General features: G+C 39.3%; 2 protein-coding genes across 6 annotated transcripts; one reads left to right on the forward strand and one right to left on the reverse strand.

Annotated features, from left to right (window-relative positions):
- Nucleotides 1–796: 796 nt before the first annotated feature.
- Nucleotides 797–11,055, reverse strand: cep126 (centrosomal protein 126). Of its 3 annotated transcripts, none has more exons than XM_005926542.3 (11): nt 10,792–10,918; nt 10,450–10,569; nt 9,247–9,392; nt 8,866–8,977; nt 8,634–8,766; nt 5,539–7,480; nt 4,992–5,110; nt 4,543–4,612; nt 4,071–4,280; nt 3,887–3,951; nt 797–3,793 (listed from the first exon to the last, which is right to left on the reverse strand). In XM_005926542.3, exons 1-11 carry the CDS (start codon nt 10,824–10,826, stop codon nt 3,710–3,712), a joined length of 3,036 nt encoding a protein of 1,011 aa, XP_005926604.1. In that variant the 5' UTR covers nt 10,827–10,918; the 3' UTR covers nt 797–3,709. The 3 variants fall into 3 exon arrangements, with proteins under 3 accessions (XP_005926604.1, XP_042075621.1, XP_005926603.1); XM_042219687.1 differs by lacking the exon at nt 10,450–10,569 and adding an exon at nt 10,164–10,226 and having other exon boundaries at nt 798–3,793; nt 8,634–8,769; nt 10,792–11,055; XM_005926541.3 differs by having other exon boundaries at nt 801–3,793; nt 8,634–8,769.
- Nucleotides 11,056–11,122: 67 nt separating this feature from the next.
- Nucleotides 11,123–17,960, forward strand: trpc6b (transient receptor potential cation channel, subfamily C, member 6b). Of its 3 annotated transcripts, XM_014334932.1 has the most exons (13): nt 11,148–11,224; nt 11,701–11,896; nt 13,015–13,783; nt 13,889–14,074; nt 14,275–14,439; nt 14,734–14,950; nt 15,324–15,551; nt 15,875–16,139; nt 16,275–16,470; nt 16,599–16,805; nt 16,999–17,055; nt 17,359–17,434; nt 17,514–17,960. In XM_014334932.1, the coding sequence occupies exons 2-13, from the start codon at nt 11,877–11,879 to the stop codon at nt 17,678–17,680; spliced, it is 2,553 nt and encodes an 850-aa protein (XP_014190418.1). In that variant the 5' UTR covers nt 11,148–11,224; nt 11,701–11,876; the 3' UTR covers nt 17,681–17,960. The 3 variants fall into 3 exon arrangements, with proteins under 3 accessions (XP_014190419.1, XP_014190418.1, XP_042075622.1); XM_014334933.2 differs by lacking the exon at nt 11,701–11,896 and having other exon boundaries at nt 11,123–11,224; XM_042219688.1 differs by lacking the exons at nt 11,148–11,224; nt 11,701–11,896 and adding an exon at nt 11,939–12,913.
- Nucleotides 17,961–18,705: the final 745 nt, after the last annotated feature.

The raw sequence follows: 18,705 nt of genomic DNA on the forward strand, positions 1-18,705 counted from the left end.
TGACGTAATCACCAATAGGGCGGGACTTACGGCTCCGATTGGGACAAGAGCGTTTAAAGGTAGACTGGAAAAGCCAAGCCCTTTATTAGCGGGCACCTTCCCCAATTAAACATAGTGTGAAATTAAAAGTAAAAGATTATGTACCAAAAGATACATTTTTAATAAGACATGTCACAACTTTTTAACGTTAACATCTACTTATTCCGACAGCAAATGGAATTGTAATATCCTTTACAGTTTATGTAATCTTCGACCGGACAATCTGGGCAAGACCTTATGAGTTATGGTCTCCATTTATGGCCCATTTGCTAGCCCAAATCTGGATGCCTTGTAGAAAAAAACACTACTACATAGGAAGTTTCATTAAACTAACTTGCAGATGCACTGAAAATATATACACACAGATGAACACAGGGTAACCAAATTAAACTCAAATTTGATGCTATAAAGTGACATTTTCTTGTACAAGTTTGTACATGTTTTTTTTAAGTTACCAAAGTTTTTCTAGTGTAAAAACAAGAAAATAAAGGACCAAAAAGAAAACGAAAATCAAATTCATATTGAACTAAAGCTCATAAAAACTTACAATAAAGTGCATTTGCAAACGGAAAATCTGACTAAAGTAACACTGGCAGATCACATTTTTCTTTGCAGGATTAATTTAAAACATTATGACAAAATATAGATAAACACTTTCCCAAGAATCTGAGCAAAGATAAGAAAAGAAAAAAAAACTATCATCACTATGTGTAATAGTACAGTTTTGTCTCTCTCTCACTCTCTTTTTTTGTTACAGTGCTTATGAAAAGTAGACCCATGCAGTTCCCACAATTGTTATGCTAATGCAGCCCCTCTCCCATTGAGAAATCATTTTGTCAAGATCCACCCTCTTTGGATATCGAGGCTCTGTTTCAGCTTTTCCCATACATCCATGAATGCATCATTATGAAGATCTATTAAATATCCACAGACACTGTAAACCTCCTTAACAGACTGAGAGTCACACTCAACCCACATGCTTTTGGACAGATAATACTTTTTAACAATGCTGCACCTTCAAAATCTTAGAAACATTTAACATCGCTGTAATCCACCATACTGGTAGGAATTCATGTTTGTCCTGCTAAACTTTGATGTGTCTAATAAATGATTAGTAAAATGCTGACAGTGAGAGAACTTTTAATATTTGTGAAATACTTGATTATTGTTTTAAAAGTTGCTCTAATTTGATGAATGAAGGAAACAGTCTTTGCACACATGCTGCCAGTCAAAAAAAAAATGTCCATTGTTTCAATGAAAGTGGCCATTTTCACATCATTGTAACGCAGTCAGACACATTAAAGAGATGGACTGCAGTGTCCCGGCAGCGCCGAGAGGACCACCCACCACGCTGAGTTTGGTCACTTTTTGTAAGCCTTCCATCCTCCTCACTGCTCTCGATTGGATATTACTAGAAACGATTATATGGCCGCTATAAAGCAGAATCAACCTGTGATCGAAAGTGTAGCTGTATGAGTCCACTTTGTGTAAAGCGCTTTGCTCTTCTGTTTGGCTATTACAGATATGTTGACACACTGTTGCTACAGTCAAGTGAGTAGAAGGCTCGCACGCCCCCTGCAGTGTACAATCGGTATTTATCCCAATAAACAAACTATTGCAGTGTCTATCCCTTCCTTTCTGACTTCCTTTAAACATGAACAAACCACGTACAACTATGTTATTGCCTACAATCTTTCAGATTTATGCATAAATCTTAGCTATCACTCATTTTCTGAGCATTAAAACCATTGTTATCATTACAAATTTGATCTAAACACGTAAAACACAATTTCCAACCTTCCATCCATGTGCATATTGTCTTATTACAAAAGATATTCAGATTTTTTTTAAAGTCAAGGTTTGTTTCGGTCATTTTTTGTTGCATGCAATATTGCTTTTCCAGACACTCAATCATTGCATGTTAAATGGACTGTAACAAAAGAAGACAAAATACTTGACAGCTTAAGCTTCACAACAGACCAAAGCACAAGCTTGAACTTGCATCTGTGAAAATGTCTCCCCTTATTTTCAGCACTCTTGCCTTTTCTTGTTCAGTTTCTGGGTGTTGTGCTGGTTAAGGCTTAAAGCTCATTACACTCACCATTGTATAGCATAATGGCTGTAAACAATAATGGTGCCAGGCCAAACGGAACTGATTTCAGGGCAAACCTACAGCAGAATATTCAGAATTTCAGTGATTTATCTGAACACGAACACTTATTCTACATGATTGTGTTTATTTGTGTGCACGCTTATGTTGTTTTTTTCCCCCCTTTTTTATTGGGGCAGTCTAAGTATCATTACTAGACAGTTTCTTGTTAATAGGTAGGACTCAAATATGTTAAATATCAGCATCAGTTCAGATAAAAGTAGTTTTCTTCTCTTTATAATCGTCTCATGCACACTGGGTAGAAATAACACTGACGCTCATTGTCAATTAACCACATTGGACAGTTTGTATGTTTTACTGGAGAATCTCTTCAAATGTAACGAGTCAAAGTGCATCTGCTGTTGTGGGCATAATCATATGCTAAAAATGAATACATTGTTTCCCTCTGTTGCTGTTCTCAGTTTTGGTGTAAGCTAACAAGGAGGTGATGCACGACTCGATGTGGCAATGAGACACCATTGTCACATTACCGTTTATAGCTCCTTCTTGGAGCACCAAAGAAACCTGCAGTTAAGCTATAAAAAAAGTCCCATCATTGTTCAGATGAGCTTGGGCTTCCTTCAGCTCTTGGAACAAGTCCTAGCAGGCTGACAGAGGGACAAACCCAGACACGCCAGAGAAGGAGGGGCAGCTCACATCAATAATCCCTACAGCGTCTTCCCCCAATGAACCTATTGTTTGCCAAGGAAGACAGAGAAGTTTTTAATTAAATACACTTTAAACAACAACTAGTATCAAATAATAGCATGCTTTGTCTTTTGATGTTACTATAGATTGAGGGCAATATTAAATAAATTAAGCCTTAAAGCAAAAATAAAATTCAGCATAGGTGCAATCTGAAGAAAAACCTGCAGAAACCTCGCTGTAGAGGCTCGGCTTGTTAAGCCAGTAGGTTGAGTCCAGTAGCCATAATCATCTTTTCCACAGCCATAAAAGAAAGACAAACACACCTTCAACGCTGCAAAACATTTCATAAACCATTTCCAGGCCTCGGTCAATTCACTGATTGTAACACTGCCAAACACAGAGTTTATCAGCAAACTGTCAACAACATTTATTCAGTTCACTGCTGAACTGCTGCAAAACAGTCCACCAAGTCATAGTGTTACTATGCAAAATAAATACAGAATGGTACACCTTTAAACATTTAACATATACAATTTGATAGTGTTTGTATATTTTGCAGTCAGGGCTGGTCATGTATTGATTGAAACAAGAGCATCTTTGCATTTTGTAACATAAAACAGATTAAAGCCTTTCTCATTTAAATAGGCACTTCAGACTTAGATTGCTTGATAGTCAGTAGCTTAAGTGTGCTCTAAGGCTGCTGATATGTCTTTTTTTGTCTTTGCAATTCAAGGCTGTTTATATTTCAGATCCTTAGTTACTTAAAAAGACACAATTCCTTGTTTTGTAATAAGTGCTTGTTTCAACAACATGCTTCAGCATAAAGTGCACCGACGAGGGCTCAAGACTGCTGTGGCGAACACAAGCTTCAAGTCAGGACTTCTGGTGGTATCGAGAGTGATTGTTAGCCGAGGATCCACAGTGTTTGTTATGGTTTGATGCTTTCACTTCTCTTGTCTGAAAATGGAGACAGAAGTTAAGAAATGAATTATCTTCAACAAAGTCACCCTTTCTGTTGAGGAAAGAAATAAATCCCTGCTAAACACTTACATAGGGTGCATCACTAAGTACAAGACCATGCATGCTAGTATTGCCCCCAACACGCTCCTGCACACCTGCAAATAGTAACAGGTTGGCGTGGTTACGCTGCACCGACATCATGTTGATACTCTTCTGTTATACACAGGTCAGAAAAATTCTGGCCTGATTTTAACGGCCTTCACAAAGTGCTTACATTGAAGCTGGTGGTTGAGTCGATCCAGACAAAGCAGAATTTTCTTCTCCTCCAAGGAAATGCTGGTGAGCTCCTGCTGTTGGCTGTACTGGTCTACTGTTCCAGATGTCTGTGTTTGGACTGTCTCCATGGCAGCCACTATACCCTTTTCTTCCAGATGGCCTTTAGCATGCACTTCAGCGAGGTGTAACTGGGCTGCACTCTCAAAATCTGAGATTACATTAAAGGCAGACACTCTCACCTTATTAATGCATGATGCAGCTGTCCTATCAGATTTCTAAATTCCTATATCCCTGTTTTTTTTAAGTTACATTATATATATTTCCTAAAACTAAAAAACAAAAAAGAAAATGTTAAGAAAGCTCTTATAAAGCATAAGACATGACAGAAGAGTAACTTTTTTTTAAACTAATACATTCAACATTTGCTTGAATTATGAAATAAATGTAAACACAAACAGAGAACATAATACCTTCATTTGGAAAGGCTGAGTTGTAAGTGCTTGGTAATGTTCTGAGCAGCTTTGCTGTTTGCTTTGTTTGCTGCAAAAAACAACACACACTCACAACACATGAACTGTCACTAAGTCAACATCAGTTATTAGCTTTTTACTAACTGCTCGTTGTTATTGTTCCCTTTGTCTGGGAAGCTTAAGACAAAGATTTCTATTCTATTTTATTCTGTTAGTCTGACCTACAATTAATGATGAATTAAGTCTTATTTTATTTGTGATGACAAAAAAAATGTATCGTTAACTCATGTCTATCCCTAACGCTTGTCTTTGGCACCATTAATTATTAAATTAACACTTTGGACAGCATAAAAGGAACAGCAAAACAAGTTCAAACACACCCACTTACTGATCTTTACCAACTACTCTCACACCTCCCACAGGGCAACTACGCAACTGCACGCATGTACCTGAGAGATCTGATGAAGTCTTCTATTCTCTGAGCCAGGAGCCTGTCTGCCTTTCTCTGTACAGGGCTTCCTTAAGACTCGCCCTCTCTCCAGGGCTGGTGCTTTCAGTATCAGTTTTGCTGAAAGAAAACATATGCACCGGTATCATAACTACAAGAACAAGCATATTCCAGACTGTGCTGTCTGGAACACCATGTAAAATTTGTTTTTAAAGTTTAAAAAAGCAGTTGGATGTTTTGAAGCACAGCCTATTACTACAAATAATAAAAAAGTGGAATAATGATTAAAAATAGTCATAAAAACTCACAAATGTCATGCAGATTATTTTCTGCATACTTGTACTATTGAACACAGTCAAACAGCATCCTGGGACTGGATTAGCATTAAAGATTGTTCCTCTTTACGCTCAAAGTACTGTAGCTACTACTTACATTATAAAATGTAAAATATGAATTTGAACAGGTAGAAAAAAAACCCCTTAAATTTCTGGAGGCACTCAAATTAACCCTAAGCCGTGTGTAGGGCTGTCAGCTAAAATATACATTACCATCCTTTGTCATTAAGGCACTGCGGACGCCATGCCAGAGCTGTGAAATTTCTTCATCTGTGGGAGTACAATCTAAACAGAAGTCTTTTTCATTACATGCATTCTCCCCCCTTCTTCTGTAGTGGTGAGTGTCCTGATGACTTGAACTGGGCATGCTCGTCACAATGCCCTCTGAAAGTGGGGAGGCGTATGACGGTGGCAGTGGTGTGTCTAAAACAGTATTTTCTGTTGTTATTTCTTTATGCGTTTTAGCTGAGCAATGGCCCTCTGAGTTATTCTTGTTCAGGACCTGCTCAACAGCCATGGCCCGTTTGTTGATGGCGCTCGCGTGATCCCTGCCATATGGAATTGTGGTGATGCACGGCGTCTTTTCCTCCGCAGATTCCATCCGAGGAGGTGGACGTGGCACCATGACCTTCCCTTGGGTTTTGGCAATCTGACTAACCTCGGTGGCAGACTGAGGTCGTATGACCGTGCCCTTTCTTGTTCGTGAGGAAACAGGACCCGCTCTGCCAAAGTGCTCTTTCCGAGGGACCTTGGGGGCACTGGCTCTGATGCCGTTGCGGTGTACCTTGACCTCATCGGTTTGTTGCTGGGGCAAGTTGACTTGAACATCTGCCCAAGCTTCTTTTGTAAACTGATAACCAGTGGAGGCTGCAGGGGTCATGCCGGGTCCAGTCTTGGGAGTCCCTGAGAACGCACTAAGGCTTAGCTGGTGGTCGTTCGAGTTGTTTTTTGGTTGACAGAGATTGAAGGATTTGCCTTTCATTTTGTTCTGTTTATCTTTCTCTTTTTCCACATGCACTTCATCAAACCAACGCAGCTTCTTTTTGACAGTGTCATTGCCCTCCAGGTCCCTTGTTTTTCTCCGTGCTAATTCAACACTATCCCTGATCGCTAAAGCTACTTGTTTTGCAAAAATCAAATTCCCTGAGCCGTACACACAAGTGGAATCCATGTATTTGGACTGCTTTTTAAGAATTCCCTTACTATATCTGACCTCACATACCGAATCAGACGTCTCTATTGACAAAGGTATTTTCTCGACTTCCTTCTCAGGACATTCAAGACACTTGTACGTATCTGACTGAATATTAGACAAGCAGGTATGCTCCATGGATTTTGTATTTATTGGCTTCTTAGTATTGGAGTCTGAGTTTGTAACCTTATTGAGATTGTTTGTAGAAGCACTGCATTCTTTGTGAGATGACAGAGCGCTGTTTTCTTTTCCTGTTTGCTGAAGAGCGCTTTCTCTTGACAAATTGTCTGTTGTACTGTTGTACAAAAAAATATTTGGCTTTGGGGGATCCCCAAACAAAATGTCTTTGCTGTTGCTATTTTTGGCAAGCAAAGGAATTTCTGTAGTTGGATATTTTAATTGTCTGTCATCTTGGATCCTCTCCTGTTTGGGAGCCAAGAGGCCCTCTTGTTTAGGATAGGAAGAATCGAGTGCTGCGTTGCCAAGAGCAGCTATATTTGCAATAATGATGTTGCCACCGGGGCTGTTCTGTCGAGTTTTCATCTCATAGGGCTCTAGGTCAGCACTAACATTTTCACTATGAGCTGATAAATTACAGTTGTTCAGAGCAGGCTGGATCTCTGTCTTAAGTCTTTGTTCAATAGATGTGAATTCCCACGAGGCTTTAGAAACATTTATCTTATTATTACACCATCCAGATTCATCTAGTTTTTTCTGGTTTGGTTCATGCCGCTTATTTGCTTGGACTAAGTTATCACCGAGAAGCATCATCGCTGAGAGGTCTGATGTTTGATGACACAAGTCATTTTGCTTTCTTAGGTCTTGATGGGTCCTCTCTGTGCCAAGCAAGAGTGATGAATAGGAACTCTGCAGAGTTTTTGTGAGGTGGTTGAAATCCTCATTTTCCAAACTATCCTTACTTGAAAGGCTCTCAGAAAGACAAGAATCAGACAGGTGGCTACCCTGGAAAATGGAAGCAGAGAGGAGTTGATAAGTGGAAAATAATATATTTTACAACTGTACAGGCATGCCTGTTGCTTATCAGTGCTTACAAGGACCTCCCCTGCGTCCTTGCCACTGATCTCTTTTTTTTTTCACAAAATGAAAATGAAGACTGTTATAAATAATATACATTCTGAAACAGCTATTAATATACACACATTGCACTAGAGGGTGCTACAGTTTGTAGCATCCACAGGGACTGTTACTGCAGGAAAAGGTTTGTTACAATGCTGCCACCTAGTGGAATCCCCCCAAGATTGATTCTGTTCATCTGGACGTTGTCAGTGGGAGAAACGTTTCAACACTCATCCAAGTGACGTCTTCAGTCTCAGGTGACTGAGGTAGGTTTCCCCAATATTATAAACAGCCCATTATTCGTTCAGTCGTGCTAGTATATATATATATAAAAAAATCCATCCATCCATCCATTCGCTTCCACTTATCCTTTTCAGGGTCGCGGGGGGCGCTGGAGCCTATCCCAGCTGTCATAATGCGAGAGGCAGGGTACACCCTGGACAGGTCGCCAGTCTGTCGCAGGGCCAACACACAGGGACAGACAACCATTCACACTCACATTCATACCTAGTGACAATTTGAATTATCCAATTAACCTATCCCCACAAGCTGCATGTCTTTGGATGGTGGGAGGAAGCCGGAGTACCCGGAGAGAACCCACGCAAACACGGGGAGAACATGCAAACTCCACACAGAAAGAAAAATGAAAAACAAAATCATCATAAATCTGGTCCTTACCAGGTTCTACAATTATTTAAATACGGCATTACAACACATGGCATATTACCCTCTGTCTTTATTTAATTACTAAAAATATAGCCAAAATGGGTGTACCCCGCCTCTCGCCCTATGACAGCTGGGATAGGCTCCAGCGCCCCCCGCGACCCTGAAAAGGATAAGCGGAAGCGAATGGATGGATGGATGGATAGCCAAAATGTAGAAGCAGTACAAGCAGTAAGTACAGCCTCAGAGCTTCCACAGCAATTAAGCGCCGACTGAAAGAAACTGTGGCCTCGAAAAAAGCAGAAGGGCTGTCACACTAAAGTTTTGTTTCCTGCACATTGAAATGAAAAAAACAAAACAAACAAAAACAAAATACCTGTGGACTGTGATCGTGCTCGCTCTCTATTCTGCTCTGTTCCAGGAGGAGTTTTGTGTAGGCCTCCACAGCAGAAAGCGCTTGGCGGTGGGAGGATTTAGAAACTGTGGGTGGCTTAGGAGATGGGGAGCAGCTTCTTTAAAAGAGAAAGGAGAATATAAATAAGCAGTGACTGGCTATTTTTGGTATGCAGTAAGATAATGGTTGAAGTTTAAATCTGCTTCTTTTTTACCCATTAACGTTTATATTGCTGGACAAGAAAGAGGACTGCCGAGTGTGCGAATTCAAGGTGCCTTGAATTTGATGGAGTGCATCTTCAATATTTGCAACATTTCTTTTAAAAGCTATGAGACACAAAGGAAAACATACAAATAAACCAAAATATGTCAAGACTGTTGAGTGAAATAGAGGGTGGTACGTGTTAAGGAGCTGAAACTCCCAAACCCTTCATCCAACTTGAATGTGAATACCCTCAAATGAAAGCTGAGAGTCTACTCATTCCGTCCATGTCCATTATAAAACTATAACTGGAATATTTTTCAGTAAACAGGTAAAGAACAAATCTTGTGTCAGTGTCCAAATATATATGGAGCTAACTGTATAATCTACTAACATTGTCGGCGCCTCTCAGAAGGGGGTAAATGTGCTCTTTGGAAACGCTCAGTTGCGTCCTGTACTTGCAGTCTGCGTTGCTGGAGGATGCGGTCTCTTAGGCATTGCTCCTGCACATCCCACTGCTTCCGTCTTTCATCCAAAGCCCTGAGCCATGAAAAAGGGAAGAGCATGAACCTAGGGCACATTTTAATTTACTAAATCTAGTCTGGGCTAAACAGAAACCTGAGTCCCTGCCTAGAGATATGTTTTCAGCAGAGCCATTAATAAATTAAAGACACCATTCACTCCTGGGTTCACTGGTGAAGCCAGTAATAGTGTAAATAAAATTCCACTTTGTTTTCTTTTTTAAATGTCAGAAGCAGTAGTGTATTAAATAGCCATGAGAAGTACCTCTATCTACTGTATTTACAAAGGCCTATAGTAGCTGAAAATTCATTTTTGAAAATGTGTCATTAAACTATACATGAACTGGAGTTACACCTGTCCTTTAAATGTGCAACATTGTGCCTAATTATGCTGCCTTTTTTACGTGTGAAAAATCATGTTAAAGATTGCAATTCTGCTGTCTAAAAATAAAACTGAAATGTATTACTGTAAGTGAAGATATAGTATTTCATGCAATCTATGTAATGTTTATCCAGTTTAATTTGCCCCTCCATTAAAGGAACAAATCTAATTTGTGGGGTTCCTCTTGTTCTTGGGTTACGCCTTGTTCTGATGTTATGCAATAAGCCTGACCATTGCCTACAGCCATCCTTGCTATAACATGCTTTTAGTGCACTAGGTTTAAAAACAGGACCTCTCAGAGTCAGGTCCCAATTATGGAAACACATATTTAGAAGGTGCAAGGGATCTGAACCTCATCGGGATAAACTTTGCAGCTTTAAGAATTCAAAGAAGTCAAGCTTTAATCACCTCTCTGGAAACATAGATCTATTTCCAGGTCTACATTGTGAAATCCTGTCTGCACAGTTGATCCTATAAAGTATCAAAGTCAAGGACAGAACCAGAGGCCCATTCTGAACACCAGCAAAGCACAGCCTACTTTGCTGAAATTAAATGGGCTGCACATATTTCTCTAAATGGGTATGGGAGCGTTATAGATTATAGGTTATAGAAATCGGACAGAAGTGTGTTGTTTAGATGAAACTTTGCTGTTAGTCCAACAATAAAAATAATATATATTCATTTGACAACTGACTTCCTGCGTCGGTTGGTTTCCAGGGAGAATTTGCGTGCTCGGGATTTGCATATCTTCTGCTCTTCAACCAAAAGCTGTCTCTCCTTCTCGAGACTTGCATGATCTCTCAACCTCGAATATCTGGTAGTCATCAGCTGAGGAGAGCAGTTGTTGATGGTAGTCAGAGGATATGTGTCGCGTAAAAGTAATAATCAGTAATGATTAAGTTCTCGTGAATTATACAAGCAGGTCGAATAAAGTTTCACGTTGGGTCATTACCGAACTCTACATTTGTTTTTAAAACGAGCGTGGGTGCACGACACACATTTCTATAACACAAATAACTTCATGCATGTAGGATACGAATGGTAGAAGAAGTGATCTTGAAGAACTTGCATCCTCTGAGGCTGCTGATCTTCGCTGACACCGAGCAGACGTACAGGTTCAATCGGCTAGCAGCTGCTAACTTGTCCTTTTTAGCTAACGTCGGCAGTACGCCGGATTAAGTCACTCAACCATTTTCAGGGCGAAGTGAAACTTGTAGCGTAAATTTCCACATCGTTGCGACCTCCCCTGACCAGTAACAGCCTCATTGCCTTGTGTAAAAGAGTGAGAACAAAAATCCGAATAAGTTGATACGTCCACAGCCGTGTTTGTGTACGCTTGCTCCATGATAGCGACCGAGGACGCGACTCCTTAGCAACCAAGAGAGGTGATTGTTTCTCTTATGTCCAGCAGAGGGCGCAGGACTCCTCCAGACGTGCATGTCGCCTTCAGGCACATTTGGAAATTAAAGGTATCCACATTTTAATGTTAAAAACTTTCTGTGGTATAGTTAAAATGTTTTTACTCAGCTTTTATATCTACTCGTAGAGGAGGACTTGTAAAATACGAGGATGGGCTGGTATTACCTTTTATCTTTAATAAAAACAGAAGTTAAGAGGATTATTGAAAATCTGCTTTTTCCAGATTGTGTATGCCATTTTATGGACGAGTGGGCCGCTGCTTTATCTCTTACTTTGTCAAACACTGTATATGGGTATAGTGATGATATTGCTGCTATCCTGCACTCGGGTAATTACATATAATCCCTTTGCCCTCGGCTACAGTTTAAGTCACAACCTGTTATGCTGGAGCGATTCTGCTGATCCAAAGTCCCAGTTTGTCAAAGTGCTTTAATATCTTGCTTTAGGGGGCTTACGGGAAGATTGATTGAAAATAAAGTAAATAATAGATAAATATAATACCCACACCAATACCCATATTTCAAAGGAAATTCTAAAGGAAAAACGCCCTTTGGGCGTGCAAATGCAGCACTGTAAGCTTCAAGAGTCAACACTGGACGCAGGGTTAGAGCCACTCTGACAGAAGGTCCAGAGGCTACAGGATGAGCTCGATGACCGAAGTAGATTTGGGTCATAAAGATTAAACAATTAATAAATCATCTGATGGAGCAGTATTTCCCAAGGTTAGTGAAGCGCGTGTTTTTTTCCCTTTAAATCTCTCTCTCTCTCTACATATATATATATGACAGATAATGATATTGTTATATTTCCATAATATCGATGTTATTGCTACTTTTACGATGCTACAGAAATCTGTCATTTCATTTGTTTTCTCCATCTAGCTCTTTAGATGATATAGGAAGGGAAACAAAGTTCACCAGAAAATATGTTTCAAATATTATTTTGATCTTCACTTATTAAATCCTTATTTAAACCACTTCGGTTTAAATAAGGATTTTTTCACCTTCCCTGGCCTAACAGCAGGATACATATTCAGTTTATATTGTATTCGCAAATATAAACGATCTGCCCCTCTATCAGAACAAATTCTGCATGTATTGCATGCATTTAACGGATTGCTCAGTTACTGCAAAATATGGTTACTAATGTCACTAATTATGACTGAATACACTGGACATCGTCAACTTCTGTCATCATGGTGGTTATTTGTGCTGAAGCAATTGGCTCCTCAGATAACCTTGTTATTCAAATGTAATTAGTGAGCAGAAAGTTGATTTTCTCTTTTAAAAATGGCGATTTAATTAGCAATAAAAATAGTCACTGTCATCAGGTATGACCTCAGCTTAATGTCTGTGGTTAAGACGTAACACGTTCTAAGTTTTCCATGATCAGCAAGTGGTGTTATGTATAGTCTATTTTGGATTATTCAACAGTAACTAAATTAAAAAGACATGTGAATCCAGCAGAGGCTGAATGATCAGTGTCCTCCCATGAAATGAAGGAGAGCAGATGATGAATCTGTGGGTGGTGTCACACATTTAGTGTGAGTTATAAATCAGCAGAGACCCACTGTGCACACTGTTGTTCAGTCACTGGTTGGATCACTGCTGTCTCATTGTCCAGCCCTTTTTGTGATATAAGGTAAAAATTATCCTTTAAAGCAATAGAATATTTGTTTATCTTCCTCGAGAGAAATTATTAATCTTACCTTAGCAAAGGAGGGATTACCAGCTGAAAAGGTAGGTCTATTTTGGCTTACAGAAATAATTTTACAAACCTAAAATGTGATTGTAGCCCTGTGTTAAAGATCATATGACTAAATACACTTACCTGTTTTTAGATGGAGCAATGAAGAGAAAGCCACGATGCTAAGACAAATTGTGGTCAAACCCCGGAGACAAGCTTTTTGGGGGGCCGGTTACCCATTTCATCCTCACTCTTCCTCTTGCCTTTCTATGAAGGAGGAAGTTTTTTTAGAAGCTGCAGAATATGGCAATATCCCTGAAGTGAGGCGGATGTTGGAAGAGCTGCCAGAGCTCAATGTTAACTGTGTCAACTACATGGGACAGAATGCACTGCAGCTGGCTGTTGCCAATGAGCATCTAGAACTTACCAGACTTCTTCTAAAGAAGAAAGACCTCGCCAGAATAGGAGATGCTTTGCTGTTAGCCATCAGTAAAGGTTACATTCGCATAGTAGAGGCCATACTGAACCACGAGGCTTTTGCAGACAGTCAAAGGCTGACTAACAGCCCCAGCCAGGCAGAGATGCATGATGACTTTTTCTCCTATGATGAGGATGGGACACGGTTCTCTCATGACATCACTCCCATCATTCTGGCTTGCCAGTGCCAAGAGTATGAAATAGTGCATATACTTCTTCTTAAGGGAGCCAGGATAGAACGACCCCATGACTACTACTGTCAGTGCAAGACCTGTAGTGAGCAGCGGAGGCATGACTCTTTCAGCCATTCACAGTCCCGCATCAATGCATATAAAGGTCTAGCCAGCCCGGCATATCTCTGTCTCTCCAGTGAAGATCCTGTGATGGCAGCGCTGGAACTGAGCAATGAGCTTGCAGTTCTGGCCAACACTGAGAAAGAGTTCAAGGTACAGTAATTACAGTGTTCACTCAGGATGCATATTGATGTTTTTGCCAGTCTGTTTATGTGCTTCACTCATTCACAGTGCATATGCTGCTGTTCTCTGTTACAGAATGAATATAAGAACCTGTCCATGCAGTGTAAAGACTTTGTGGTGGGGCTCCTGGATTTGTGTCGAAACACAGAGGAAGTGGAGGCTATTTTAAATGGGGACAAAGAATCATATCGTAGCTCAGACACCACGAACAGACAAAACCTGATTAGGTTAAAACTTGCGATAAAATATGAGGTTAAGAAGGTAAGCACATGAGCACTCTTTAGCTTTTTTTTTTTTTTTTTAAATCAATCTTGCTTCCTTCATCAACCTCATGTTTGAATATGTAAAGTGTGTAAAGTAATCCTTTTCTCTTCCTGTCTCTGTCTGTCTGTCTTTGTCTTGCATGAACACACACATGCACACACGCAAACAACATATACCTTTAAACTCAAATGAGGCAGTTTGTGGCACATCCAAACTGCCAACAGCAACTCCTTTCCATCTGGTATGAAAACCTATCTCGACTCCACCAGCAAACAACAGCAGTTAAGATTCTTCTTGTTCTCGGTGTAGCTCTTGGGTTGCCTATACTGGCTTTTATTTACTGGATAGCACCATCAAGTAAGGTTAGTTTACAAAAAAAGTTGCACATAACCTAATAACCTGCCATACAAATGTTGCATTATGCCTGCTGAACTTTAAATTGCCAAATTCTGGTAACAAGTTACAAAGCTGTAATGTAGGATTGCGCTGACTTTTTTAGTTTCCTGTGAAGTTTTTCTCATCATCAATGTTTCAGTTTTTATGACTGGCTTAAGCACTGCCATGTATCTTTTGATGTATAAAATATATCACTGAAATATGTAAAAAAAAAAAAAAGTGATTTTAGGTTTTGTTCTGTTTGTTGTCTCTCGCTTCAGTTTGGGAAACTTATGGGCGGCCCTTTCCTGAAGTTTGTGGCGCATGCAGCTTCCTTCATGATATTTCTTTGCCTACTGGTCCTGAATGCAGCAGACCGCTTTGAGGGAACTTCACTGCTGCCCAACATGACCATCCATGATTACCCTTCACAGCTTTTTCGTATGAAGACCACGCCCTTCACCTGGATGGAAATTCTCATCATATCTTGGGTCATAGGTCATAAGCGTAAACACACTTTGTCCCTCACCAATATACTTATGGATTTCTCATTATTTTAGTCAGGGTCCTCATAATATTACACTGCTGTGCATGTCAGGGTAAAAACATCAAAATCATTCAAGATTTATTAATCTTCACACATCTGCTATGATACAAATTGCCCACATTCACCAAGAAAATCTCAAACTACAGACCAGACTTTGAAGCCATGTCAAACATGATTTACCAGTAACAGCAATAAAAATTCCTATGGGATGTAAATACTATCCAAATCTTAGTAATACTGTTTGTACATGATAAGATTTTATTACACTATTTCATATAAGAGAGCAAAAATGGGACTGCCAATCACTTTTTTTTTTCTCCACAGGGAAGATCTGGGAAGAATGTAACAACATTTGGTCCCAGGACATCCGGGAGTACATATCAGAACCCTGGAACCTTCTAGACTTTAGCATCCTCACCATTTTTATGACGTCTTTCACTGCCAGATTAATGGCTTTTTGGCATGCATATTCAGCCCAGTGTTATATTGACAAGCACCATACTAGCCTGTCCAACATGACGTTGCCCTTTGAAATACAGTATTTCCAGCTTGGTAAGTGTAGACCAAAAAAATTCAAGTGTTGTTGGTATTATGGGTAAGGATTCAATATTTGTTTACATTGTTAAAATAAAAGGTTGCTGGTCTTAGATTTAATTTTGTTCTAATGTTGCACTGGACAAAGAGACAAACAAACTTTTAGGTGTTATCTTCATAGCCCAATTAATTTTTTTAATTCATCATTAAAATACCAATAAAATGATCTTTATTGGTATTTGATTTATAAATCTTAACACTAATAATATTAACAGAGACAAAGTTTAGATCATAAAACCTGTTCTTACATGCAGCATCTCTCTCTCTCTCTTTTTTCCTAGCTCGAATCCACTGGATGCCCTCAGACCCGCAGCTTATTTCCGAAGGCCTTTACGCAATTGCCGTTGTGCTTAGTTTCTCCCGCATTGCGTACATCCTGCCCGCCAACGAGCGCTTCGGGCCTTTGCAGATCTCTCTGGGAAGGACGGTGAAAGACATATTTAAATTCATGGTGGTGTTCGTAACAGTGTTTGTGGCTTTCATGGTAGGAATGTTCAATCTGTACTCATACTACCTTGGAGCCAAACACAACGATGCCTTTACAACGTAAGTGTCAAACGACTTCAAAAACGCAGTTTTTAGAAAAATATGATCAAATGTTTCCTTTACACACAAAACTTGTCTAATAAATATGGCACAATGGTTGAACTATACTAAATTCTGATTTCTGTATTACTCCAGGCTTGAAGAGAGTTTTAAAACATTATTTTGGGCCATCTTTGGGCTGTCAGAAGTGAAATCAGTGGTGATTGACATCAACCATAAGTTCATTGAGAATGTAGGCTACGTTCTGTACGGGGTGTACAACATCATCATGGTGGTCGTCTTGCTGAATATGCTCATTGCTATGTTTAACAGCTCTTTCCAAGAAATTGAGGTACAACTTCATCACTGATATTTCTAATTTAGAACTGATTTGACTGGTACTGTATCTTAAGCCCGATTGCCAAATTTATCAGCGTTTTAAATTTCCATCTTTTTTTGTTTTTGTTTTTTTTGCTGCAGGATGATGCAGATGTCGAGTGGAAATTTGCAAGAGCTAAACTCTGGTTCTCTTACTTTGACCATAGTGGCACACTGCCTGTGCCCTTCAATCTTGTGCCCTGCCCAAAATCAGTATCTTGTCTATTGCTGAGTATAAAGGATTTCATCTGGAATGTACCTCCCGGCAGACACACAAAAAAATCACGCAATGAGATGGAGCTTAACAATGTGAGGCACCACCAGTGTCGTTTGATGAAACAACATTTTAATCAAGGAATTTTCAATTTTGTTGAATGTACTAGTTGGAATATATATCATCTCAGCGGGTCTACAGGGCCTTCTTTTGTCACATTAATAGGTACAGCTTGGGGTTGTAAGTACCTATGTTAACACCTTCTTCTTTTGGTTGTTTTTGTCTTAGTTAAGACGACAGGACGATCTGGCTGGGGAAACATCTCTTTGTCCAACCCGTCATCAAGTAAAGCTTTTTAAATCTCCAATAACTGCTTAATAAAGGAGCTTTCAGTAAATTGTCTTTCCTGATAAAGGTTTTGCATACATAAACAAGTGCACATAAAAAGTGCAAAGTTTGTCATTTATTTTGGTGTCATCTATGGAATCATACCTATGAAACAGTATAAGGCATAAAATAAATTTGCTGTATATACACATAAGGACCCATAACATGTCAGTCCAAATAGTCCAAATTGTGTCTTGTGTGAGGGAAATAATTAGCAGAGCAGAATAAAACTATAATCATGACTTTGTTACTTTATTACAGAAAATAATGAATTGTCTCATTAAAAGATACATCTTAAAAGCACAGAGGGATAAAGATAACAATGAAGTGAATGAAGGTAAGTTCTTCTGAGCTACTTTTCATGCTAGGATCACATAAAAAACACAATTTTATCCTTTTCACTTGCTGTTCCTCAGGTGAACTGAAAGAGATCAAACATGACATCTCCAGTCTTCGCTTTGAGCTCCTGGAAAGGGAGAAGCACGATAAGAAGACACTAACAGAGCTCATGAGGCAGCTGGAAGAAGTAATGCATGCGAAGCAGAAAGAAGAGCAGAAGCATACACTGGATATGGTTTCTTAAAAACAATAAAGATTAGAAATGTATTTACTGGACACACTCCATCGTTCTCATTAATGAGGGATTCAGTCAAGGCCAAATGTTTCTGTGACACAGACTTAACACACAACTTTCAGACACAACTTAGCTGATAAAACTACATATTTTGTATTCATTATAAAAAAAAAAAATTCCTCCATTTTCTCCATTGTGTAAACTTATTAATTTGTTTGTCTTTTGATTTTTTTCCGTGCCTGTGTCTGAACAGTTTGCTTATTGCTACAATAAAGGAACTGTAATGTAACTTTTCCTGTTGCTTTGACTAGGCTACAGTTCTGAGTTGACTGCTGTCATCTGCATGATTTGTTTTGGAGGTAATTCACCTGGTGCTGAAAACCAGAAAGCGGTTCAGATAAAACAGAAAGATATGTTTGATTGTCTCAGTCGCAACACTCAATTAAGCTTCTTTCTGATAACTGCGCTCAGTGTAGCTGGGGGAAAGTAGTTACTTTTTCTTTAATGTAACTTCAGTTAATCAATACAACACCAGGCTTGATGTTCAAAACTCTATAAAACTTTTTTCTTAAATGTTGTTCTTTGTCAAAATATTAATTACCCGAGTATAATGTTTATTTAATGTTATTAAAGTTACTGCGGGTTATCTTCATCCCATGAGAGATTATACGTTTTTAAAATCATTGCACCACATGCTGTTGTGCTCTCTCATGCTTGGTGTTAGGCAAAATATCTGAGAACAGTGTGACCTGTCATGTAGACATCCAGCTCGCCTCCATATAGTGAGGCAGAAAGACTAAAAGCTACAAACAGGCTTTAACTGCCAAGCCTGTGAATAATGCAGCTGTGAAGCATTTACACCAAGGACAGACATGGCTGTTATAAAACAGCGAAACTGAAACAATTACCACCAGAAGAATCTATAACATTAACATCCCGGGGAAATTTACCCATGTGTCTGAAATATTCGAAATTTGATTAAATGAGAGGATTTTTCGAAGCCTGTTGGTGGTCAATGGGAGCTATATTTAAAG

The sequence above is a fragment of the Haplochromis burtoni genome, unplaced genomic scaffold (genome assembly GCF_018398535.1).
Source record: "Haplochromis burtoni strain Fernald_Lab_line unplaced genomic scaffold, NCSU_Asbu1 Contig_36, whole genome shotgun sequence".
Classification (NCBI taxonomy): Eukaryota; Metazoa; Chordata; class Actinopteri; order Cichliformes; family Cichlidae; genus Haplochromis; species Haplochromis burtoni.